At 45.7% G+C, this 26,969-nt stretch overlaps 1 protein-coding gene across 5 annotated transcripts in view; it reads left to right on the top strand.

Annotated features, from left to right (window-relative positions):
* Window positions 1–2,016: 2,016 nt before the first annotated feature.
* ncam1a (neural cell adhesion molecule 1a) overlaps window positions 2,017–26,969 on the top strand; it is a 146,970-nt gene continuing 122,017 nt past the window's right edge. For 2 of the 5 annotated variants that reach the window (XM_086130669.1, XM_086130671.1), the window contains exon 1: window positions 2,023–2,207. In XM_086130669.1, coding sequence (XP_085986795.1) covers window positions 2,156–2,207 — 52 coding nt within the window. In that variant the 5' untranslated portion in view covers window positions 2,023–2,155. Of the gene's footprint in view, window positions 2,208–26,969 lie in introns of all 5 variants that reach the window. The other 3 variants (XM_086130666.1, XM_086130667.1, XM_086130668.1) reach the window with 3 other exon arrangements.

Raw genomic sequence — 26,969 nt, 5'->3', positions numbered from 1 at the left:
GCACACACACACACACACACACACACACACACACACACACACACACACACACGTCATAACAAATTAAAAATATGAAGTTGCAGCTGGACCACAGCGCTCCCATGTGGTCAACACTTCGTACCCCTGCAGTCAAGCCTGACTGCAAGTGAAATCTAATATATGAGATTAAATAAAACGGGCGTATGTATTTGTGGTTTAAATGTGCCTGAATCTTGTTTTTTTATGCTTTCGTGCATCAAAATGGCGCCGCGAGAGTGGCTGCCTTTCCAGCAGCTCTCATATTTTGTTGTTCTACTTCTTCCTTTCATAACTTTGCTGCTGTAAATTGGGAATTTCTCCATTGCGAGACTAATAAAGGTTTTCTTATTATTGCCTGATCCAAAGCAGGAATAATCAAGGCCAAAATTAAACCACAGGTGGAAATATTGTCCTGTAGTGTCATCTAGAGGCATAATGCAAAACAACACCCAGGGGCGAAACCCCCTCTTCGTTAAATTAAAACAAACTAAATAAAAAAAAACTATTGCATACGGCATTGATGGCGGCGCGGGTACCCGCTCCTGTGGTTGCACTGTGGTTGAGAGGAAAGAAATTTCATCTGTGCTGTATGTTGCACATGGAGCATATTTGACAACAAAGCTGAGTTGACTTTTTTTTTTAACAGGCTTTGGAGGCTAAATTGTAAAACGCTGCATTCTCCCCTTTCATCCAGTAGAGGACGCCAGCGCTCTTCATTTCCGGTAAGGGACCGGCCTGAAAGAAAACGGCTGCCTCATACTTTTTCAAAACATTTTCAAACAATGGTTATTCAGATCAGTAAACACCCGTCTAAGTGGTCTCAACACGTTTAAAAACCAAAAACCTATAGCGTCGCATTCGGGGTATTCACGGCGTAAAACTTAACTCCGGTTATTTTCGGCAAAGCGAGCAAACGCACTTGACTATGGCGGACTGCAATTAGAGCTCAAACACTTCAAGTCAAGTGTGAATTAGCGCAACAATTTTAGTGCTAAAGTACTTCAAAGTGGCCTTGGGGAATAAAGGGGTGTAAGTGTTGGCTAATTAAGTGTTCTGCAGTATTTATTTGGGAGCCAAAATATGTATGCCAGTCAAATCATGCATTTTAGCTGTTCCCCAACTTAACTGTGTGTGAATTCATACTCTGCATAAAACAGAAACAAGCAGAGAAACAGCATCAGTGTTCTAGTGTTGTAATCCTTTTCGCGGCAGACATTTAAACGCAATGGCATTCCACAAAATAACACACCCATATTCTGTCAAGAATTAACGACTTTTCCGAGTTTGTCTTATACTGCCCCCGGGTGGCCAAAGCGTGCACACCAGAAGGACCAGCAATATGTCCCATGAGATTAAAATTTTAAAAAGTGGCTAAAACTCTTGACATTTTCTTCAAACGTGTCATTGATTTTTGAATTCATTTTGATTTTCTAAAAAAAAAAGTATATATATATATATATATATATATATATATACATTATCTGGGTTATTTCTGCACTTTTTTTTGTTTTCCATTGAAATAAAACATTTTCATATTGTCCTATTATAAATAGTTTTTCATTCCTTTTCTTTGAGGGGTCTACTGTTTGTGCTGGCTCAATCCTCAACTTTTTCTACCCAACTCAATGATATATAGTCTTCGTAATTATTCAATTGCAACTTTTCAGTGCAGAGCGTTTCTCATGTGTCGCTCCCGCCCCCCGCCAGCGGCCAGTTTGCGCGGGTTCAATAATCCGAATTAGTGGACCATCTGCTGTCTCCTCCGCCTGCTCCGCGCACTACTTTGTCACGCGCCTCCTCCTCTTCCTCCTCCTCCACCTCCCTCTGCCCTCCAATCCTCCCCTCCCTGCTTCCCTCCCGCGTGCGCTTGCATGCTGTGCGAGCGAGGGGCCACCGGGCGGAGTAATCGCACTGGTATCAATTGAGCGCGTGCACGTGCCTGCGTGAGTGCGCGCGCGCGCGTCTGGGTGCTACGGCTGCCGCCGCCGCCGCTGCTGCTGCTGCTGCTGCTTGTCACTCATTGTTGCGCGCACACGGGCAGCGACGAGGAGCACCGAGCGAAAGCCGCCCGCTGGCTGTTGTTGTTTACCAGCTTTTTATATAAAACCAGGAGAATATCCGTGACTCCTTCTTAAAGATGCTTCAAATAAGGGACATCATCTGGGGATTCCTCTACATCGCCTGCGCAGGTGAGATGTTTATCTATTCATTTATTTTAAATGGAGGTGCTAGTGCAGCATCCTCCGGCGGCCGACCGACGGCTTGTTACCCGGCGGAGGCGCGTCGCGCTCGGACCCAAAAGTTTCCTGCCACCAGCCTCCCCCAAGAGGGTTGAAAATGAAACGTGGCGGCTTGGAATCAGTCTGTCAACCTCAAACTTGCTTTTGGGGCATAAATTCAAGCAGCTTTTTTTTTTCTTGTGGATGCTGGAGCATCACCAGTCCCCATTCACCCCCAAAGCCTTTCCCAGGGCGATTTTATTGTATTATTTTCTCCATCCTAACATGTCAAATGCCCCCTCATGTGGTGTGCACATGTCCAGAAGTTTAGAGTGGATGAACTAAGGGTTGCCTTTTCCCCCTCTGGTTATCTTTTCTGATATGTGGATGGATGGTAAAGTAGAGTTTCTAACTGAGAGTCCAGACAGAACCGACTGTGCTGTTTAATCCGGTTGGAGACTACTGAATAGTCATCGAGTAAATACAATAGCTTGCGATCCCAAAGCTCCTGTGGTTAAGGGAGCCTTTTTTAACCCCCCTCCACCCCACCCCACCCCACCCCAAGCCCACAACCACCTCAAACCTCCTCCGCCTCCTCCTTACATCTGCTCTCCAGTTCTATAGGCGACCCCAAGTGTAGTTTGGAGGGCTCCCAGGGCCCTTTGGAGAGAGGAAGAATAGTTGATTTACGAGACGTCCGCCCGGTTACAAAGAGCAAAGTTTAGGCATTGTCGGCGCACGGTTCTGTTTCTCTTCATCGGCCAACTGTTATATTTAGCCCATGTGTGCTGGCAGGAGCTGAAACCAGCAGGTTGACCAGCACTATGCCACATCTGCTTTGAGCGGATTTGCCATTATAACATGCCTAGAAATAACAAAACAAAAACAAAAAAATGACCACATGCTAATGATGTTAGCTTACCTAGCGGTGGATTCCGCAGTGTCCACTCAGTTGCCTTCAGTCCTCTCTCAGGTTAAAACTGTTCCCTGACGATGTGACAAAACCGCACAAACATAAACAGGTACATGTATGTATTCATATTTATAAGTATGTCTATTATTTTCAGACACATCTTAATTAAATGGATAATGAGTAAATGCAGCTCCGTAACTTGGGGCTCCTTTTGTTACAGTAGCAGTTGTTTGCAAGTTTTTAATCACCTTCACACAGATACAAATTTCCATTAGCCCCGCTATAGCTTTTTCACATTATATGTTAGCATTAAGCTAACGGGGCCTTCGTTCGATGAAATTCTGTGGTATGGTGAATCATTTTGGTGTACAATGATTGTTTATGGTGTACAAAAACACATTGTACAATGATTTATTGACTTTTAGCTGTGGGATTCATACAGTAAAACCTGAACTGGGAGTTGTAGCTAATTCTTGATTAGACTTGAGTAGCTGCTTCCAGCGATAAACGCCGCGTTTTGCCTTAGGCTATTCTTGTTGCGTGGGGGGGGGGGGGGGTAATGTACGTTAGGTTACCGCAGTGTATTTGTCCGACTTTCATTGTTTTCCACATACAAATGCAGTATCTATTTTACAGGGGTGACTCATAAACAGCTTGAAGCAAGCACACTTGACTTCTTTGATGGAGGAATGGCCATTATCTGCCAACCGGGAACAATATGAAAAATACGCAGTTTTTGACGTCAAGGCACTTTTGTTGTGCCGGTATATGAAATGAGTATGTCAACGGCTGTTCTGCTTTGTTGCATCTCAGCGAATAAAAATGTATTCCTGTACTAGGGTTGTCCTGTGTAACGGTACTACAAAAGTACCAAAATCTCATGATTTTCCCATTGTTGTTCGTTATCGTTTTGTCTCTGGTCCATGCTGTTGCTAGTTCATTTCGACGCCATGGGTCGATTCCTGGCCAGTGCATCAGGAACGGCATTTGGCATCACAACCAGGTTCTACTGGTCTATGAATGTGTGCGCCAGGGTTGAAATTGCTTTTACACATATCAAACCAACAACACTTTCTGAGGAATCACACTGGAGTTCTCAGACAAAAAAAAAAAAACTGTCACGTCCGAGCAAGATTTGCTTTGCCTACTTGCTTATGCTTTTATTTACTGTATTAGCGGTTCAACTGGCACGGCGAATGTGTCCTGTTTATCCCCCCCGGTTTATGATGCTGCATTGCTTGGAATATTTCAGAGATATTTTAAGAAAGTCGCTGCAGTGCGCACAAGCTGATAAAGGAAAAGAGTGAGGAAGATAATTAGACATCTTTGAGGTTGGTGCCGCTCTGTTGCGGCAGGCGAAGAAAGTCAAAGAAATTGATCGCATTATTTGATAGGCCGGGGGTGTATTAAAAAGGGTAATGGCGGTATTACTTATTAGAAGGCTGAGCTGCTTAATTGACTTTATTGATTTCGGGTTCCTGTTTCGGTTCAAGTGTAATTAATGTTTGAGGCAGGTGAAGATGCCGAGATGAGATTTGAGAAATTTAATTGTAATGTATATTCAACCTGGTCCTTTGAGTGTCTGGACGTTGGACTGGCGAGGCGAGATGTTCATGGGTTTGCCGACAGGAACCGTTGTGATGCCGTGTTCGCTTCCCCTCGTGTTAGCTGATTTGATAATTAGCCACAGTTTGACGAGGGATTTCTTGGTTTATCAGAGCCGTACAGTAGTTTTGGTTCATGAGGGAACAAGATCGAAACTGTGGTCTTATGTCGTGACTGACTCTTCCCGATTAACTTGTAAGCATTCCAGTTGTCATATTGGTGGTGGATGATTTCATTCTGGTTTGAAAAGGCGTTGAGTCCCATTCTGGGGTTTTCCGGTTTATTTTCCTGATGACACAGAGAAAAACTTCTCATTTGAATGGAGGTTTATTGGAGAAAATACACATTTACAGATTTGGGCGGCGTCCAGCAGGGTGGGATGTTAACCCCCCTGATGTTTAACAAATCTGAAATGTGATCACAAATCTGTTTTTAGTCCTAACAACCGCTTGGGCTTCGGTAACACCTATGTGAAAAATCTAATCGCATCAATTTGGTCCAGTGAGAACGATGTGTCGGCTCGACAGGATCCAGACTTGAGAGCTATCTACTAAATAAACATCAAATTAACAGCACAGGGCCGCCGCCGCCGTACACCCTCAGGCAAAGCGAGATTTCCTTCTTGTTCCTGCATCACTGTGAATAATCTTGTTGCATTTTGATGAATGGAAAAACTATTTTTGCTTGGTGGGAATTCCACAATTGTGTTTTGTTTTTAAAGGGTTTGCGACAATTGCAGATTTTTATGAACGGCAAGTAGCATCTAGCAATTCATCCACGTCCAGAACAATGTTTCGTGACATCGAGCGTTGAGTCTGAATTCCAATCCACCCACCTAACGAAAAAGACGAGGAAAACGGTGAAAGTTGCAAGAGAAATAGTGCAACTGCAAAATGGCAAACACATGTGCCTTTCTTTAACTTGCGTGCGGTTGTTCAAAGCCACTAGGAAAATAATATGGGCTATTTTTGAACGAAGGGGAACTGAGGGGAAAAAAAAGAGCAGCCAAACAAGAGGAAAATTATAAGGTCGCGCTCAGAATAAATACGAGCCTCTAGAACTTTGTCACTGCACCATCTGCGTGTAAAAGGGACACGAGGAACACGTTTGACTCTGTTGCATCATGCTAATCCGAACATAACAGGTTTTGGGAGGGCAGATAACTACTGCTCAAAAAAATCCTCCCCAGAGCTATGAAAAGGAGAACCCGATAAGTCTCCTTTTTCGTGTCAGTCACATATTTTATTACATGGTGCATCCACTTGGCTTTCAAATCATCTTCCCCCATTAAAATGAATGGAAATGCCATCAATCTGTTCCAGCACCCCCCCAAATCTTTTCGGTCTGTCTTTTGTAGAAAGGAAATAGCACTCCATAAAAAATGTACTTAATGTACAAATTAAAACAGATGTCAAGACTTCAACAGTTTATACGTCATGATTTAATGCCACAAATTATAACGTTGAACAGGTGGTTTCAAACTCAAGGATGGATGAAATGAAAGCTGAATCGTGTCTAATATTCATCATTTGCTGTCAACCCCGAGTGCTTCCAGTCTACAGCAAATACAAAGTGTCAAGAAATGATTCCAATACTGTACGTCACCAAACGCAGTTCACCCCAAAGCGAAATAATGGCTTCATTATTCCTAAATCCTCAGCATGTAGCAGGGTGTCTTCACATTGAATTCGTTAGTGTACCATTCGTATTTGACAGCCGCTCTCTCTATTTCATCTCCTGCCACTTTTAGACGGCGATGGGCCGGCCTTTTGCATATTAATAAGTACATGAATAGAGCCGTGAGCCATTTGCATTGTGTGAGCTCTGAGGGTCTTCTATTGAAAAGTGAATGTGGGGGAAGAAGCACAAAAATGATACACCACCCAACCCAACCCGTGTTACATATCAATAGAAATTTTTTATACAGTACGTATGGTCCATACATCTCTGAGACTGGCTGAGGAAAAAGTAAGGACCAGGTTGGCACTTTTTAATGTGGTTACGGTGATGTGAAAAACACGTGCAGTCTGTATTTCAACCTATGTCGGTGGTTTCTGTCTCATTAAATGTACAGTAAAGTTCTAATTTGTACTCTTATGTGCTCCTCACATTTCGTTTAATCTTGACAAGTGCCAAGAAGGTCGCAAATGGTCCGTCGTGGAAAGCAGGACTGCAGCAAAAACCGCACCACATATGCCGCATGCATTTTATGGTCGGTCGAAGCTCCTCGCTTCATGAGACTATTTGTAGGGAGCGACCGTAGTCGCATGACAGCTCCTGAGATTTGGCCTGTTGGTGAATCGAAATTTGTAGATGTTTTATCGTGTGTGCGTGTGGGTGTGTGAGAGAGATCTTATCCCAAGATGTTGCCTAGTCTGAGATTATCTTCTCAAGTAATCCCCATTAACACCTTTGTTTTGTTTTGCTTGCTTCCAATGGATACGGGTTAGAAGAAAAGCTTTGCGCTTGTGTGCAATTGGCGAGTTTGCTTGGTCACCAACAGCCAATTAATGCCACTTACAGTCGGGATAGGGGACTGACCGCAGCGTTCATGACGTCTACTTGCAATGCGGTCAACTTTTTAATTCTGAATTTTCCCAAATTTCCTTTTTTTTGGGGGGGGGGGGGGTCTGTTGAAATATTTTATGATTTTTGTTTGTATGAATAAAATGCCTCATTGCAGTCTTGCTATCTCGACTGGTGTTGAAGCATTTTGAAAAACAATCATATTTTTTTCCCTCAATATTGCGATTTTAATATGCGATTATTGTTTATTCAAGTTTCTCTTCCCATGCATATTTGCTTTGAACAAACGCAAGCAATCTGTAAATAGGATAAACAATTTCAGTGTATTTTTTTTCTCAACTCCTGTTTCGACCCCAGTGTCGGCTTGCACATAATCGTGATGGCAACATTGAGAAAAAAAGTACTTTTCATATCATCGATCCTTCATCATGATGACTCCACTACCGGTACTTTAAATATTTGATCATTGAAGCTCCTCTACATCAGATCAGCGAGCCCACACATCAGTGATGACTGGCTGAGGAAGAGTGGGTGGAACCGTTTCAGTCACCGTGTCAAACTCAAGGTCCGGGGGCCAGATCTGGCCCGGCACATCATTTTGTGTGGCCCGCGAAAGCAAAAATCATGCATGTCATCTTCCATAATAGCTTCACTGTCGTAACGGCCCTCCAAGGTAAAGAAGTCACAACCCCAAAGTGGCCCGTGACAAAAATGACTTTGAGACCTCTGGTTTAAGTGATGATTGGCTCAGGTTAGTCCTTTTTTTATTGTAAGCCAATTAGAAGTAAAGTCTCGCAGGTGTCAGCAAACTAGTTGGAAGTAAACCAAGACTATCTCTGCGGGTTGGGTGGGGGGGGGGGGGGGTCAAAAGTCACTTGCAGAAAATGCTAAACCATCAACAGACGAAAAAGTCATTCTTCCAGATCCCCTCCAGTTCACCTTGAGCGATTCCTTGTCCTAAATGTCAAAACCAAATGTCCGCTTTTCCAAACCCCTCGGCTGACCTCGGCACCTTCAAAATCGAGCATACTTCACCCGAACGCGAGTTTAATGATTTATCGACCGCAGCGCAGAGATCAAGTCCAGGTCGGGCTCTTTTTGGCACCGAGATGAGCAGCTGCTGTTTGCTTTGCGCCTTTCCTGCCGTGAAATCCATCGCCATCGTTGTACCTTTTGCGGCGTGCGCGCTTAACTCTCTCCTGACTCACCCTCATGATGTAATAGCCCGGCAACGGTTTGTTAGCTCATCCCGGCAGCGGGAGGGTAGGGAGGGGGCTCCTTCTGAAATTACCCCCGGGGTCTAAAGACGCCTTAGCCTTTGTGTTGCAGACTCCTCCCTCCCCTACCCTCCCCGCGGGAGATTAGAATGCTGCAATATGTGCAGCGTATGCGCTATTGCAAGAACCGGTTGTTTACTGTCTGAACTGGCGACGTGAGCGCATTCTTGAGCCGAGCATCTTCCGTGGCCCGGCAGTCTTTTTCGAAGCGTGTACGCCGGCCAAAGCCATGTGGCACGAACGTTGGCTTTCTCACATTGTCCAAGTTCCTAGGCAGCAACTTTGGGACCGTCGTTTATAATTTCATTGTCGTTGCTTGTTTGTTTTTTGTGCTGTCCAAATGGGTTGTTGAGTCTTACGTTCAGCGTCATCCTGGCGCCGGTATTGAGTCGATTGGTTGCCATGACAACTAAAATATAATTTATTTGAGGAGAGAAAGAGAGACGACTTTATTTTAGATCAGGGGCATCAAAGTCATTTTCGTTGCGGGCCATATTTTAGGTACCATTTTCCTTGGGGGGCCATTATGATTGAAATCATATAAAGAAGTCAAGAATAATAGTTCATGGAACTATTGTTTATGTGATTGTAATGGGGTGTTTGGCAACAAAACAATGCTTGCAACGTCCCTCTCATTTATTACATATGAGAATTTGAAATTTTGGTACATATTTTAGCAAGCTTCATGGAATTTGCCATGTTTGAATTGCTTTCGCGGGCCACTTAAATGATGTGGTGGGCCAGATCTGGCCCCCGGGCCTTGACTTTGACACCAGTGTTTTACTTTGGGTTTACAAGGTGCACAGGGTATGTATTTTTGTTTTTGGCTTTTTTACTTAAAGTCTTGTCGAAGAGATTATTGTAATGTTGCTTGTTGTTTGAAATGTGTTTTAGTTTTCACGGTGTTCCACAAGTAAAACGTTTTTGGACATCAGTTAGGGACGTCGTCCTTGACCGAGGTAGATGAAAGTCCCAACAAAATTCAGTCTTGGATATCTTCTCTGTCTTTTTCAACTGTTTTTTTATCTCAAATATTTTATGTATGTTCAAAAACATTTTTTTACAGTACATTTACAATCTTTTACATGATTTCCCCCCCCCTATTCCGATGATTTGAATCGTGCCAGGAGTTTTGATCAGTTTCGTCAACTCAAAAGCAATTTCCGTTTTGTTGAAAAATGTTCGCTTTTGCTCAATGTCAATTTTTTTTGGGGGGGGGATGCTTGCCTTGACACCTCGAAACATGTCTTTTCTTTTCTTTCTAACCTCTCATATCATGTTTAGTTTTAGTGCAAAGATGCGAAAGCAGAACTTGTTGCTCCGTCTCTGATATTGGATTATCGCTTTATCTGTGAGACAAAAGTCAAGACGTCTGCATTCGGGGGCGCCAGTTGCATGAGGCAGATGATAACTGCCTCTTTGTGTGTGCGTTTATGACCTTGTTTTATTTCTTGCTTTTTTTCTGGTTCAGTCTAAATGTTTTGTTTAGCCTCGCACGGTTTGCACAGCGTCAAAATATTTGCATAGTTTCTGTCCAGTCGAAATTTTTTGCGGGGTTCCTGTTTTTATCACTAATGAAATCAAGGGAGGGAAAAAAAAAATCCTCTCCGAACACTTCAGGAGTTGCGGAAAAGAGTTGCTAAAGAAAGGCAAAGGTGCAGTACCAGCTTGTGTTAAACTTAATGTTCGGGTCTCATATTAATTTGAAACCTGTCACGCGCTGGGAAGAAGATAAAATGCGCCGGGAGACGTTTATTTGACGGGCTCTGAGGACCTTTTTGATCAAACTGTCATGTCAGCCATCATCTAATTAGCCGCTATCATCCGATATGAGAAGCCTGGAAGGGAAATGCGCGGCGATGAGGTAATGCTGATGGAAATAAATGTGTTGTTGTCCCCGGCTGGTCGCAGGTGGCTGGCGAGCTAACATCATCTCGGAGATGGGAAACACATGGCAGACACTGACTGGATCTTGAAAAGATTTCAGACCGGAAGATTTGTTTGCCTCTCGTTTAATGATGTCATCGGTACTACGAGACCTTTGGGCTTGATCTTGATCATGCTTCTGTTCTCAGACTTCAAGCTATCCATCCATCCATTTTGTGATCCACTTTATCCTCACGAGGGTCGCAGGGCATATCCGGTCTTTGGGCAGTTGGCGAGGGGGAGGGGGTGAGGGGGTGACACCCTGAACCGTTTGCCAGCCAATCGCAGGTCACGCATCGATGAACAACCTTTTGCGCTCACAAATCACACCCAGAGACAATTTAAGAGTTCCATTAAACTGCCACGCATGTTTCTGGCATGTGGGAGGGAACCGGAGTACCCGGAGAAAAGCCGCGCGGGCACGAACATGTAAACTCCACACAGAAAGGGCGGAGCCAGAATCAAACCCTGCGCCTTTGCACTGTGAGGCGGGCGTGCTAACCCGTCGTCCTCCGTGCCGCCTCAAACATACCGAGCAAGTTGACCTGTACGTGGCTAGCTTGCGCATCAACAGCCCTGACTGTGCCTCATCTAACTTTTGGGTACTGAAAAGGGTGTGTGTGGATGTTGAAGAATTCCAGGTACCAATAGTTCTCAGTACCAGACCTCATTGGTACTATAGTACTGCCAGTCATGTGATCCAGCTCGGTTTATGGTATTGAGCCATCACTGCCCCCCCCCACCCTCCACTGATTGTGACTCCAGCAGTCGCAGGCATTACGTGTCAGTCGTCCGTCTTTGTTGTTTCTTGGGTGGTACTTCATAAGACTTTCAAACTGGACCTTGCGGACCGCCAGGGAAAGAAAAGCTCAGTGAATTGGGCCAGGGCGGGGGTGGGGGGTGGGGGATGAAGGTGACGGATGTTGGCGGAGGAGCGGCGGCAGCGTTGTCAGGACACCATGTAGAGTGTCGTCAAGGGGGGAGAGGCTCCAACCTGTGGATTTATGGCTTTCCTTTCACTCGCGTGCTGTTTTTCTGGGATCAAGCGACGAGCGTGGCTTTTCTCCAGAGGAAAGCCGGCAAACGGCATCTATCTCTAAATTTTGCTCCAGTGTTTTGTTTTGGTTAAAATCTGAAACTCGGAGACATAAATGGATCTATTTCATGTTATTGAACCCTTTCATGCACGCTGTTACCTGATAACATGAGAATCTGTCTACTATAGTGACCGTTGTCCCTGGCAGGGTTAATTGCATTGTTTAAAAAAACAAAAAAAGAAATCCCATCAACTTGTTCAAACCCTGCACCATCAAAGCAACGCTGAACTACGCCGCTTTCTCGTTTGCATTGCGATGACGTCCAACGACCGGCCGCTCCCTTGATTGGCAGACTCATTTTAACTGCAAAGCGAGTCCGGCGAGTTGTTTTAATAAGCCCGTGTTGGTCCACTGTCTCTCGCTGGGCAATTATTTTTCCTCTCTTGACTGTTCAGAATTAGGCCTGCGCAGCAAAATGGAGGCCCAAAGATTTTGACTTTACCCATCTTCTACGCCAGAAGTTGTCAAATGAAAAACTTTTTTGAGTATTCTGCAAGATTTGGGGAATCCATAAAATCTTTTAAGCTCAACAAAACCACGATCCAGCACCAGGACGCCAAACGGTCCAAGGCTTGGCTAGTCCCCTAACATTTTCGAAAAGTTTCTTATTTAGTTACCCTCATTCGGGTCGCGGATGAGTCGGAGTCCATCGCAGCTAAGAGGTGTGTGTGTGTGGGGGGGGGGTCTACCCTTGACTTTTTGCCAGCCAAACGCAGAGCGTGAACAGAAAAATACTCGTGTAGAACAAAACGCACTCAAAGGGGAACTATGTCGGCGCTACGAAATGCTAATGTCTTATTTGCTCGTTATTTATCGACGTAAATTTGTTTTTTATGGACCCGCCCTGTCGGAAATCCAATCCAATTGTGTTGAGTGATATGCTGAAAGATGTTTCATTAATATGCATGATTGAATTCATGCATTTTCAAGCGGCGTGTCGCGAAGGGGCTGAGCGTCTCGATGCCCGGGGCGATCAGCTACATTACGTCTGCGGATCGCCTAATTTGTGCCACCCTCCTCGTATCGCTTTCGCCATTTGTGGGCGATGGCGAGAGAGAACGGGGGTGGGGGGGGGGCATTTTTTTTGCGCGAGTGCTGATGTAAATGCATGAGCGTCTGTTGCCCTGCTGAAAGTTTAATCGGGCGGCGCCGCACGTGGCTAAATTGGCTCGCCGTCAATCAAGAGCGACGGCTTGTTTTGGGGAAAATGGCGACGATTGCGCGTGCGGTGTTCTCGCCGAGTGTAAAAAGTAGACGTGTTGATGTGACACGTTCGAGCGCGCTGGACTCATGGCTAGCGCTTGTTAATTGAGCGTTGGGAGGGGAGAAAAAAAACGGGTTTCAGTTCACGACGTAAGGTAAGAAAGACCCTCTTCACGAGGTTTTATGCCGAGCACGTGTCGCGGGGGGAGTCATAATCCATTAAATATCAAAGTTCTGTCATCATGGAATTCACGATTCAATGCTTTGAATTTCCTGTCTTAAAAAAAAAAAATTTCAAGCAGTCCAGTCCAAAAGGAAAATGGCCAAATTCGTGTCAACGTCCTCCGTCGCAAAAAACAAAAACCCGCCGCTCCAAACTTTGTCCCGTACTTTTGCGACCGAGCATCCCGGTTTCACGTCTGCCAATGGCTCCCTCTCCAAAGCTCGGCGTGAAATGTTTGCCTGATAAAGCTCGCCGTCATTCCGCTTGCCCCCCCCCCCCCCCGGTTTTTGTTGCCTTCCAAATCGAATTATACACCCAACTTTACCGTAAGCCGAACCTAACCTCCGTCATTTTCTGTCATATCCTCTTTAGGGAACACATTTATATTCCTTTTTGTTTTTTTTCTAACCCACGCCAACCCGACCAATGCGCCCCCCCCCCCCCCTCCGTTTCCCCGATCCATACTTTTCCCAGCACCCTATCGCTAACCCAATAATGATGTTTGTCTGGTGAATCGCTCCCAATTCCGACGGGAACCGGAGAACGGCGCGGGCGTGTCCGGTGAGACGGAGAAGCTGGTGAGAAAGGCCCGGTTGTTAGTCCTGACATGCGTGAGGCCGCTCGCCTTTGAATACAGTGGAGGCTGTCATGGCCGGCTTCCCAAGGACACAATTCTCTCTCTCTCTCTGTTTTTTTTTTTTATTCCTCCCGGGAGCATCCGCTCATTAGGGAGTGCATATCGCTTTGTGCAGGGTGGGGGTGGGGGTGGGGGCTTTAATGAGCCTCACCGAGGCTTTGCATCCAAACATGTAACATGTCCAACTTGTCCTGTGCAGGGTGGGGGCTTTAATGAGCCTCACCGAGGCTTTGCATCCAAACATGTAACATGTCCAACTTGTCCAGTGCAGGAACTGGATGAGCTTCTCGCGCGGCCTCCGTTCTCTTTTCCTTTTTTCTGTCGTGTATCCTTTCCCACCCTACCTGGCCATTTCCTTTGTTTTGAATGCTTTGTGTCCTTTCTCATTACGGCGAACAATCTCGGGGCGCCGTTTATTTGATGGCACGGTGGCAAGCGTAATTAGTTCATCTGCAGATATGGCTCCTCTTACTTGCAAAATGGCTTTCATGTCTCAAGGGAGGGTGGGGGGGGCCTTAAATTGCCACCTCCCTCTTGGAGAGAGAGAGATAGAGAGAGAGATGGCCTGGTCGAGGAAAGAACTTGATAATGACATTTGTCTCTCTTAATCGCTGGCTGACTTTTGAACGAAGTTTAACGAAATAAAGAGCGACCTCTTTGGGGATGGAGGGGGAAAAGGGTGTTAAGTTCAATCAAGATTCCTTTTAAAGTCTAAAGTTACCCAACCCGATTTGCGTTCAACCTCTGGGCTCCAGATGGAGGAAAATGCGGGAAGCTTCCAGCCCAGACTTGAAAACTAAACGAGCCAAAGTCCATAAAGGTGATTTGGAGGTTTGAAGTGTTTTTACTGGCGATTTGTGAAATGATACAAAAAAACTCCCCTCAATAATGGTGAGGTCTTTCTTTCAGGGAGGGAGAGGGGGGGGCGGCGTCCGTCTGTGTATCCTTTCATCCAATCACCCCATTTTCAAAGTTATCCCATTAAAAGTGAGAGGCGCCAGAAAAATGGGATGTCAGGGGCAGCAGCGTGTGGCGCTTTGAGTTTCTCATCGTGGGGAGGGGGGGGGGGGGGTGAACGTTGCTTCCTGTAACACTATCCGGTTTGTGAAATGGGCGGGTTGGGGGGCGTATTTCGACAATGACATTCCGTTTCTGGGCAGCAGCTGTGCATATTTTGGTGTCCGCGGGGGTAAGTAGTCCATTGACGCAGCTCTGTTTGAACACGGATCCTTGCGTCATGAGTGGCCCAAGTCACTTTTGGGAGGGATTAAGAGTTTGTATGGACGACGGATGCCGTGTTTGGTGATGTCATGCCCTTTTCGCTTCAAGTACGGATTTCATTGAAGGTGGGGGTTACTGGAGTCAGATGGCTTTTTTTGTCACGTATAAGTTGCCAATTTTAGGACGTAGTACTTGCTTGGGTAAAACTCACGAAAGTCTGGATTTGACTTTTGACACTTACTGTGTGATGTTTGAGTACTCCATGCCTGCATTACATCTTGATTGGAATACCGTCATGCACTTTATTTTGGAGTCAGGCAGTCATCCGGCAAGCATTTCCAGTTGCTCCAAAACGCTGCTGTCCGCCTCCTAACCGGAGCTCGTAGGAGGGAGCACACAACTACAATTCTGGCTTCCCATAAGTGGCTCTCTGTACATTTCGGAGTTCATTTTCGGATGATTTTGTCTAAACAGAGCCTCGCGAGCTTCTTCCGATGCTTGTCCCTCAAGTCGCAATGACCTTCCGTTAAATGGTGGGCAAACCCCCTCTCTGTCCGGCAATCTTTGTCTATTTTATTTTTTTTAAATCATTGTCTACAAGTGTAACCTGCAGTTACATCGATTTCCAATGCTTTTTTTTTGGCAAGCAGTTAATGGGGAGGAGGGGGGGTGGATAAATCATGCAAAAATTTTACTTCCTCATGCATTCCAGAATGTTCCATTTCCCCAAGTTTGTCGTCAGCTCTTTCAGGTTCCGCATGCCTGTGACAAATTAGTTCCTTTCTCCAGTTAGGCCGCTAATAAGTCATCCGTGGCGAAGCACACTAATATGAGATATTAGCTTACAGCGCTCATCATTATATTGGGGGAATGAAAAGAAAATACTCCTAATTATCTACCGGCATGTTGATGCAGAATTATCTTGAAAATGGATCTCTTCCGCGTATTATTCTAATCCACTCCTTAAAACCTGACAACTAATTTGCTTTCGACCTGTGTCACCGCGGCTTTCCAGGCGATAGGGAGGCGCCCGTCGTGTTTTCGGGAAATGTATATCAGAGGACATCTCGGGAGTCATTAGTCGGAGACTTGCTTGCTTGCGCGCTCCAGAGTGGAGACGGGAGCATCGGGGAGGTGGACGGGGGGGGGGGGGCAGGACGCTCTCGACCGGTGTGGCCTCATTAATCACTCTCCTCGCCACTCGCTGCAGTGCCTCCTTTTGTTCGTCGGCTTTGGAGGCCGTAAACTTTATTGCCGTTGACAGTGGCACGGGGAAAAAAAAAATCACTGTCACCGGCTCGTTTTGGGCATCCTGATCTGCTCTAAATTGAAATTCCATTAACCTACAACATGCAGTGCTAAATGGAACTTGGGGGACTTAATCCATCTCTCCGCGCGACCGCTTTCACATCGCAATTATACAAACTATAAATCCGGGACAAAAAAAGAAACATAACGGCAGGCGAATGTGTCATCTCGAACCAACCCCCCCCCAAAAAAAACATTTTAATCAAAATCTATTGGCCGGTATGATGATTTATTAAGTGTATGAATGTGTGCAGACTTTGCTGTTTTTGTGGGCCAGTCGACTGGCCCTCTGTGGATGGATTTGGTTGGTCGAAGAAGCAATTGCAATTTTTCCATGTTGGCTGCAACTGTTTGCACTAGCACACGACATCGCCTGCATGTTGCAGTCAGATACACATGCATCAAAGTGTGACAGGGCAGCGGCGATTGATTTTAGGACGGTTGAGTGACTGGCAGGCGTCAGACTTCGAACCACCGTTCAACCTCTGCAATGGCGGTCAACGCCGCGCCGGAAACCTCTGTGAAAAACCTGCGCTTTGTCAAAGCGACTGTCGCCGCGTTAGTGAATCAGCTGCGTAGATTTACTTTGGACTTCTGGAAGACTGCTGACAAGCGTTTACACAAGTCGTTTGTCAATTTTAGGAGGGAAATGAATGCGGATAAAAGAAGCTTGTTTTGGTGCAGCTGCACAAGATTTTGGGGGGGGGGACTGTTGACTTGTTTGGACAGACCTGATATCAGCCATGTAAGGCTCTTTTCGTTCGCTTTGCTCTGGTTTGAATTAGAAGCTATTCCAGTCACAGTGTTCTCCCTGTGCCTGCGTGGGTTTTCTGCGGGTACTTCGGTTTCCTCCCACATTCCAAAAACATGCACGGAAGGCTGATGAAAACTCAAAAATGTCCGTAGGTGTGAGCGTGAGCGCGGATGGTTGATCGTCTCTGTGTGCCCTGCGATTGGTTGCCAGCCAAAATGGATGCACGAATCGACCACCCTGAACTGTCGCCTGAATCCGATCGAAAAAAATCTCTCAAAGTCTTACAGACAAGCAATGAAAGTCATTCGTTCCATTTTCTTCCCTGTTGCTGAAAAAGAAGGTTGAGGACTTTCGGGAGGGGCGGTGGGGGGGGGGGGGGGTGAGTGGAGTGCTCGGTCACGGTAGATTTGCAGTCGATCTGTTAAAAGTATTGATCCGCCGGGGCTCTCAAAATGGGCCTCCGTGAGCAGACGTAAGCCGAGCCCCGTGACGAGTTGGCTCGGTGACCCACAGAGACGTCCGACGCGACGCGAACCCGAAATTACTATCGCAGCACACGGCTCGCAGAATTTGAAAGCGTTGCGGCCAAACTGAAGCGGACAGAGGAGAACTAGACGAGCCCGCCTCCGGTTCGACTCGGGCAAGGCGACGGCGCCAATTATGCCGTCGCCGGTGATCACGCAGCTCATAAACAAAACCCAATTAGCAAAGCCGTCGTGAATAGAGGGAGGGGGGGGGGGGGTTGACGGAATTGATGGAGCGGACGCCGTACCCGTCCTCGGAGGGACGCCCCGGATGCACCGCTCTGTATTTACGTCGGATGAAGCGGTAATTGTAAATAACGAGGCACAACAAGCGTTCCGGCTGAAGGAGGTGGCGCCAGACTGGGGCGACATCGCCTTCGCAGACGCTCCCCCGAGCAGGCGGGAAGAACTACCCCGCATGGTGGGACCGGCAGAGCGTCCGGGGGAGGGAGGGGGGGGGGGGTAGAGGGCGGCGCTATTTTCTGCTCGGCTTCACCTGAGACAATGATGCAGCCTGGCATATTGGTGCCAAAGGGAGGCTAAAGTTGAGAGCCGGCCGGCCCGGAATGCTGAAAGCCGTTGAACATATTGTGTATTCCGACACGGCGTACATTGATTATTTATTTATTTTTGAGTTGGACAACATTGTAGCTGTAACCAAATGGACAGGGGGGGGGGTCTGAAAAACACTTCCAAGCCATCAACAGAAACGAATCAAATAAAGTCAACAGACATTTGAGCCTTGCCTATATACTTTAACCCTTTCATGCACTCTGTAACCTGATAACACGACAAGCTGTCCACTGTAGTGACCGCTCTCCCTGAAAGGGTTAAATGATGACCCCCCCCCCCCCCCCCTCTCCCCCACCACCACCACCACCACCAAAAAAAATCCATAACATCTAACTAATTAGTCAGTCTAAACCTGGCCTCTCCCCATAATAAAAAGAACTTAAGATGTACAGTATCACTAATTACTACTTTCCTATTAGCCAGGGCTTTTGCAGGACTCTAAACTTTCCCTTCCTGCTCCCGTTATTTCTTCTACTGTTTTTCATCGGCCTGTGCCCGCTCCCGGTGTCGCCGGTGGCGTCGTCGCCCTCCGGCTGTGCGCCGTCACGCTTCGGCCACGCTTCATTCCTTCATTAAAGGTTCGCTGAAGTGTGCGCGATCCCACGCTGCTGCGGCGGCGAGGATGGAAAAGTCTAGACAGGTTGGAGAGAAAAGAAAGGAAAAAAACCCAACAACAACACGAAAATAGTCTGACGAATCACCTTCACACCGCTGTGAGGCTGAAAAAATGGCAGCCTGCCCAACGGCTTGGTGCTAATGCGTCCGTGTAGGGAAAGCGTGGGTGCATCCACATCAATCACGCTTCCATCGGCCATGATGGATATTGCTTGTCAGTGCAAGTTATTTAATTATCGCGCATTTTTGGGTGCCTAGCCTTCCTCGTTTATCTCTACATATTCCTGCGTAGCGTGAAGGCATATGACACTCATTTTGTGTATTTTGTTGTGAGCCCTGACAATCAGGCTACTAAGCTAGCGAGCGGCCCACGTGTTGTCGCCCCTCCACAGGGAAAGTGAAACCAAAGCTGATACGAGTCCTCCAAATGACACCCCAGAGTTTTTGCAAAGTGGCTTTTTTTTTTCTTTTTTCAAACGACGCCACGACACTCGCGGAGGTGATTTTCACTGTGAGATTTACATTTTAATGTTACTAAAGGGGACGTATTACAGAAAATTAGCTTTTTAATTGCTCGTGTAGAACGAGTAGAGTCTCTGGAGTGCCTTTTTGCACAAAGTGTGAAATAACACAAACGTTTAGCAAACATATTTGCGAAAATGTGTCTCTAAGCAAGCCGTTGCGGTTTTGGTGGGGCGCAATCATTGCGCTGTATCAGAAGCTAACACTCACAGCAAATATGCACATCCAACAACACCGCAGCTCTGCTTGTCTTTTGGTGGCTTCCTTTTTACTTGACATCTTTTGGCTTTGACATTTCAGCGGTGTCTTGAGCTATGAGACCATGCTTCTGCCACACTTTTTGCTGCTCTTCAATGAATATTGAGCTGCTTCTTCCGGCTCCCTGTGTCTACAGATGTACAAGGAGAAGGACGATGACATCAGTAATATGAGCCGTTCTTCCCAAAGCATAAAGAATATATGCCGCAGACTATCGCTGCATTATCTTTCTACATGTGTTGCTCCTCCGTTTGTTTTGAAAGAAGCGTTTCTGAGAGGGTTATGACACGGCCGCGTCGATGCTATTTGTGAACCGGTCTATTGTGTTTCCCACTAGGTGTTAGCATTGAGCTAGTGGACTGAAAGGCTTCCCTACTTGAATATTGGTCATTAAGTTTGAGAACAACCTTTTCAGATGGCAGTGATTCTACAATCATTTAGCCAAGTCATCCCCAAAAAAAGTTCATTGTATTGTCCTCGTAGCATTTTTTTTTTTTTTTTGCTACAGAATTGTACAAACTATCTGTGAGAACAGGCCGAAACCTCAGAGTGGAATTGCCACTTTTGGAAGCTGTGATTCCCGCGTCTATTTTCGCCAAGTTTATGGGCAGATGATTGCGCCGCTGCCAATTTTTTTTTTTTTTTCTCCCTCGCACTCGCTGAGCGAATGTTCTAGCTCGTCCGTTGCCATTATCTCCAGCTAAAGGGAAACCGTGATTGATCATCATTCGGGACGTCGTCTTCTTGCCTTGCCTCGCTCACTCGACGTGAACGATGGCCGCCGTGCGCGGGCCTCCTGTGCGCCCCCGCCGCATGCTGTCACGCTCACTTGTGGAGGTGAGACAGCCCGGTGAACCCCGACCAGGATCTGCATCACACCTTTTTCCCATTAAAAATACATTTAGAGAAACTTCATCCGTTGAAAATCGTTTGTTAAAGACACAACGAAAGCAGATGTGCCTGCTTCTTTTTTTCTTTTTTTTTTTTTCTGTGAAAGCTGGCAGCATCCCCGAATAGATTGCTTTTCTCGCAGCAAGCCCTGAATGAGCAAATGGCTAATTTTGCACAGGGGAAGATAACACACAAAAAGGTCTGTGGGTGTGTATGTGTTGAGTGTATGTGCCTTTTTTTTTTCCCCTCTCGAGGCACTAATTCAAACAGAACTTCGGGCCAGAAGCCTTCCTTTCAACGCAACACTGCGCTTGGTTAAACTCTGGGAATTCGTTAAGTAAAAAAAAAAAAACAACCAAAAAAAAAAAGGCTTAAATTGTCCTTGGCCATTGAATGCCACAAGAAGGTTTGCCTGGAAGTAAAGTGGTACCTAAACGTTCAAGTACCATTTGTTCCATGGCAGTAAAAACAGAATTCCCATTGAGATGGTTTATATTTGGGTATATTTCTATGAAAATCCCCAAATAATGCCATCATCAAATTAGGGCAGGACTGATACGTACTTTTCAAAGCCGATGCTATTTCCGAAATTTTGGAGGAAATAAAATTCAGATAACCAATTCATTGGCTGATGAATTAGCAAAAAACACACACACACACACAAAATGAATAAGAAAACTTCTATTTTGGTTAGGTTAGAGCCTGACAATTAGTCGGCATGTTGCCGATTTTTTTGGTTTGTTTTTGTTTTGTTTTAATATAATTTATTTATTTTTACACATCAACGATTACAACATATGACAAAGATAATGACATTTAGACACTCCACCCTAAAAAAAAAAATCTGCCCAAAAAAAAAAAAATCTGACAATTTTTACCAATTTTTCTCACTGCTGTTTTGTCTGATCCTTTTGTCCCGTTTTGTTTTTTAGGTGGGAATGTTTTTAATGTCAATATCTTGGTCTTATGTTGTAATGTCTTCATCTGTAAAAATAATTACAAGATAACAATCAACCAAATAAATCACAAAATAATCAGCTGATTACAAAAAGGCCAAAAATCTGCTTTTCTTTGGTTAAAGCAAATTTTTTACTTTTTTTTTTTAAGTGGAGGCGGGGCAGGTTTGAATGTTATCTTTCTGCTATATTCTATCATGTTCACAAGTTAAGAAAACTAATCGGGGAAAAAAAAACTCGGCAAAAAAAAAACGTCAAACGTAAAAAGAGCCGCCAATGACATTTGCCAGCCAATTAATCTGTCAGGCCCAACATCACATCTTCATTCACTGTACGAGAATCAAGAAAGATGTCAACAATCTCAACTGCGAGGCAGCTGCGCTATAAGGGCAACATTGGGTGCGCTCGTGAACGTGTCGGTAGAGGTGACGATGGTTTGAATTTCACCGCGGAATGCACCCCGGGTATATTTGTTCTAGTTGTGAGGCTAGCTCCGCCCCCTCGAGTGTGTAGAAACAGATGTTCGGTGGGGTCCCCGCACCAGAGGGCCCTCCATTAAGAAGCTGTCCGCCGCGCGCCAACTGCCGCTCTAATAACGTGCTGAGAGTCAAACATTCGGCTCCGTCGCGGCTGCTCATCTTTCAACGTGCGATGGGTGGCGTTCATTTGGCCGAGTGTTGCTCCGTGGCAGTTATTTTTATGAGAAGGTCATGGCGAGGTTGCCAACGATATGATTGGTGACCGCTGATGAATCGAGTGTCGGAGGCGAGAAACTGAGCGCGCTTTGTGGCCGAACTGTTTGTAGATTGCCATCACAGTATCGTGTTTGTTTGAGGTTCCGTTTTGTTTCCCAAGTTTTGCAGTTATGCCGAAGTGATTTCCTGTTCATCACAACATCAAGTTTTGAAGCGAGTTAAACTCAGACTCAACTAGTTTATCACCTGAACGGGTTGTATATCGAAATAGCATTTTGTTGCATGCACGTTGGATTCACACTCTGACTCCTTTTGTGGCGTTTTATTGATTCAATGTTCATCCCAACACCGTCTCCATCGCTGCATATTCAAGGTGTTTAACACAGGCCCAACTAGTTTTCCACCTGAACGGGTTGTACATCTTAACAAAAAGCATTTTGTTTGTTTGTTGTTTTCTGACACGGATGCGTGTAAAATGTGGTGCAAACATTTTGCTCAGCATGAGGAATCAAGTCAGCCGGGATTCGGGCCCAACCTCTTAGCCGCCTGAAAAGGTCGCGCATGGAAACGAGGGCCGTGCTCCTTTTTCCATCCGCTATTTCCGCGCCATTGGCTTAAACAAGGTATTGACGGAGTAGAATATGAGCGGATGTCATTTCTTCCTGGAGAAAAGCCGCTTTTTGTTTCCCGCGCGAGAAAAGTCATTTTGCCGATGTATCGGTGGAGGAAATGCGCCCGAAAAGCCGTCTCTGCTAGGCTGCAGATAAAACCGCCAAGACGTGCGATGGAGTAGCGTCATTGTTCCTCGCGAGGAGCAGCGTCGACCGAGGCTCTGCAAGTGGCAGCCGCTGATGAATGGACGCTTTTCAGCGACGCATTCGACACGTCTATTTCCAGCCGTGAACGCTGGCGCCATTAGAATTGCAATTTTTTTTGGGGGGGGGGGGGTTAACGTAATGACAATCGGTTATTTGACAGATTTGCACTTGGGGAGTGTAATTGTGTGTATGTGTGTGTGTGTGTTGGGGGACAGTGGGGGTGGAGGGGGGGGGTGGCCTTTCATTTCAGCTTGTTCATGAAAATTGGATGGCTTTGCGCCGGTTGAACAGGTGGTCTGATGCGGAAAGATTTTCCTGCGAGGAGATAGCGGCGAGACGCGGGCGACTTGATTCGACGTTTTCGTTTCATCCGTCTGCGTGAGCGCAGACATCTGCCGCCGACTGTCAAGGTCGTCGCCGAGTCTCGGCATTGATTGTACCGATGGTCACTTCACCAGGTTGCGAACTGAGAAACGGTCAATGGAACACAGAAAAATAGATGGAAGAAATTGAAAAAAATATATATATATTTGCAGTTTGGAATACTCATTTCACAAAATTTCCACTATATTATATTAATTCACTATATTTTCACATATTTTTATTTATTAAAAGATGGTTTCTTAACATTCATCTAAAGTATTTAATATAAAAAAAATACAAAACTGTTCATAATTTAAAAATTTGTGAATGTGATAATGATAGACAATTGTTAATGAAACACGCATTTTTTTTAACAATTCGATTCAGTGGGATTAGGATTCGATTCCATGTGGTGCGATTCAGTTTGAGAGGATATGATTCGATGAATTTGTCAAAGACAGTTCTCTGCAGTAAAAGACAACCATAGCTTGATCTATATTTAAAGTGGAACCATTTATGCACCCACATCTTCAAAACCAATTTTTATTAAAAAAAAAAACTTTCAATATTTATTTATCACAATATGTGGTGGAACAGTTAAAAAACCCCCAACATGTTTGCAAAGGGTCCCCCGGCCAGACTTGGAACATCTCTGTCCTCGTGGGTCATTTAAGGTGCCGTTTAATCTCTGCTAACCCGTCTCTCTCTGGAATGTTCCATGACTCCTCCCCCCCGGTATTCCGTATGCTCCCCAGCGGAGAACCCGACCCCGATCCACCGCGACGTAAAAAGCTGCCCGGGTCGTGACTTTTTGCCAAATGCCAAGTTGCCATCATCGCCGCGCGCCGAGCTTTATTTCGGCGGAGACTGACGGGAATGCGCGTCCTCAACTGACACCGTCGCTCGGGAGAAAAGGGCGAGGTCGGAAGTTGTCGTGTTATCGAATGAGGCCCACGTGAGCCCAACTGTTGTGTTAACGTGGATAACTTTTATTGAACTTCCCGACGCGTGTCTGCCCCTCAACAGTCACTACTCTCGTCTGCCGCTCCTGACGCACACCCGTGACGTCATCGCACAGCGACTCTGTAGTCTACGCGATTACACCGCAGAAGGTAGCCGAGTGCCGGGAGCTGAAGTTTGACACTCCTGTCGCCGCAATTACAACAATACACCCGCCGACGTAATTATGACGATGCACAAATATGTCACGAAGCCTCCCCGAATTCAACATTGATGTCAGAGCGTTGTCTGTCGATTTAATTGAAGCCCCTTTGGAAAAAGTGCGCGGTCAGCATCTCCCTCTGCAGAGACGGGCGGCGAAATGAAAACATGATGACCTGCCTGTTTGCATCAACAAAGCGCAGTGCCTTGATGCTGAGCTGGTCTCCCAACCCGCGTCGGCGCGTTTAATCATCTTTACGCCTTCCACCTGCAGTTGTAGCAGTTTCTAAGACATCATACCAACTCGGATGCTGATGTACAAAAGCAAGACAGGCTTGAACTTTTGACCTGAGAACAGAAAAAAAAAATTCAAAAGTGCTGAAGCACACCGGAAAGTCTTTGGGGGCATCTTGCTTCATTTCACCCACGACACGAATCCTCATTTCATTTCATAGCATTCGTCATTTGAACTTTAACGACCTCGTAAAGCAAATTTTTAAATTTGTTTCTAAATACAAGGAGTATGTTTGGAGATAATTGCAGAAAGTATTTGCAATATTGAGATACATTTATTTTTTATCTGGGGCGCTTTAGAGTGCCTTGTTGTCATCCATGGGTGGACACACGTTAGGCAGAGAAAAGCAAAACGGTAAGAAAGGGAGAAAAACAGACAGACTTGACAGGCAGCGTGTGGACCATAGCTTTGGCGCTGGTGTGGCAGTTTTAGAGTGCCTTGTTGTCAACCGTGAGTGTGCGTATGCTATGCAGAGATTGGATAGAAGAGCAAAGGGGGAGCGGGGCGGGTTTAAACTGATTACAATATGGCAGTCCGGGACTTTGGGCAAGCACTTTAGAGTGCCTCGTTGTTGTACAAGAGTTTGCACATGTCAAAGAGAGAAAGTTGAAGACAAAGGCGGAAAATGGGGTTTCTGGCTGGCGTGGCTGTTTTAGAGTGCCTCATTGTCAATCATTGCAGAGACCGCCAGAAGCGCTAGGTGGGTGTATTTATTTATGTATGTATTTTAAGTCTGACTTCACAGCACTGGCATTGCTGCTTTAGAGCGCCTCGTTGTGGCAGTGTCAAAAAGCCCCATGTTGACCCACTCGGGGGGGGGGGGGGTGTATAAATAATCCAGCCACCGGAGGCAAGCAACAATTTTCTCTTTGCTGCGTCAAATTTAACAGACATTTACTTTCACTCGAAGCTAATGTTGCAACCTAATGAATCATAGCACCACCTCATCAAAGAGTCCAATTCTTCATCTTTTTTTTTTTTAAATTTAATATGAGCGCTTGGGTCACTGCGACCTGTAAACTCTCCGGTATCTTTTGGGAGGCGAACGGGTCACTGAACACAACATTCCCGAGCTTCTGAGTGCCAGGTCAGTAAGACATCATACCAATTGGTTGGTGTGTTATTTAACGGAAAGTGGCAACGTTTCCTCTTCCCAGACTGTGTTTTGCTGTTCGGTGAGACCGTTAGCAATGCAACAAATCTGCGTTTGTCATCATGAATACCGCTCCTGCTTTGTTTCCGCATTGGTTTCTTGTCACGTTCTTTTTCCGACTTGTCACACTTTGTTTTATTTTGATTCCCTGTCTGTCATTTTTTCGCTTGCCGCAAAATGACTGAGGAACGGGAAAAAAGGTGTGAACAAGCTGAACGGGAAGGTTATTAAAAGCCGGTGGGAGAAAAACGTGGAATTACTCAAACAATGCTTAAGGCTCTCTTGGGATGTGTCCAAAAATAAAAACACTCAATATTGATTTGACTAAAACATCGGAGAGGAAAAAAATAAATAAAGGATTTGTCTGAAAGAGTAGATCTACTGTCTGGAGCCGTCGTCATTGTCTTTGACTTGGTCAAACTCTGGTCACATGGCCTCTGGAGAAAAGAGATTACAGGGGCGCTAATCTCCAGATAGTTTTTTTTTTCCCCTCCATCTTGGCTCTAATTAATCAGGGCCAGGCTTCCACCAAGGGGGGTTATCTGGCCCCATGTCAATTTGCAGCTATCAGCTCACAGAGGCAGTCCAGAACAGATCCAAGTGCCAGATCTTGGCTATCGTCAACCTTCGTCGGATAACAAATTGACACAAACAAACAAAAACGTAAATTACAAAGGCAAAATTGTTATTGATGCGACAAATCTTCACTTGGTCCATTTTAGCTCGCCAACGTAAGAATCGGCATCGACTGCGTATTGCCGGATTTTACAGGCAGTGTAAACGTGAAACTTCAAAATGACGGCTTTGACGGGAAGTAGCGGAACGGTTGCTCCGGATACTCGTTCTGAAGCTGCAACTGTTCTGGTCAAATTGTTCCATCTAATCTGTTGTCAGGTGACATTTAAAATGAACAGCGAGACGGCAAAATCAATGAAACAAATTAAAAGCTCGTAACGGGTCTGGCTTCTGAAAACTACCTCTGAAGACGGAGCCTTCCCGGGTTGACTTTTTGTCTCACCGCCATTGTCGTTTATGGCGAACAGTGATGCGAAAGAAGGCAGACAAATTATGGTTTCCACAGGCACCGTAAACGGTTTGCTTCCTTGCAATCCGGAAATTTGTTGCGTTGACTTTGCTCCACGATTCCTTGTTGACTACTGTACAGGGGGAGGTGTGGGTACCTTTTGATCCCGGAAATTTTTTAGGTCAACCCCCCCC

This window comes from Hippocampus guttulatus, chromosome 15 (genome assembly GCF_054856545.1).
Source record: "Hippocampus guttulatus isolate MCC_2025c chromosome 15, RoL_Hgut_1.0, whole genome shotgun sequence".
In the NCBI taxonomy this organism is placed as follows: Eukaryota; Metazoa; Chordata; class Actinopteri; order Syngnathiformes; family Syngnathidae; genus Hippocampus; species Hippocampus guttulatus.
The sequence above is the reverse complement of the archived record's forward strand: the minus strand, read 5'-3'. Positions and strand labels throughout refer to the sequence as shown.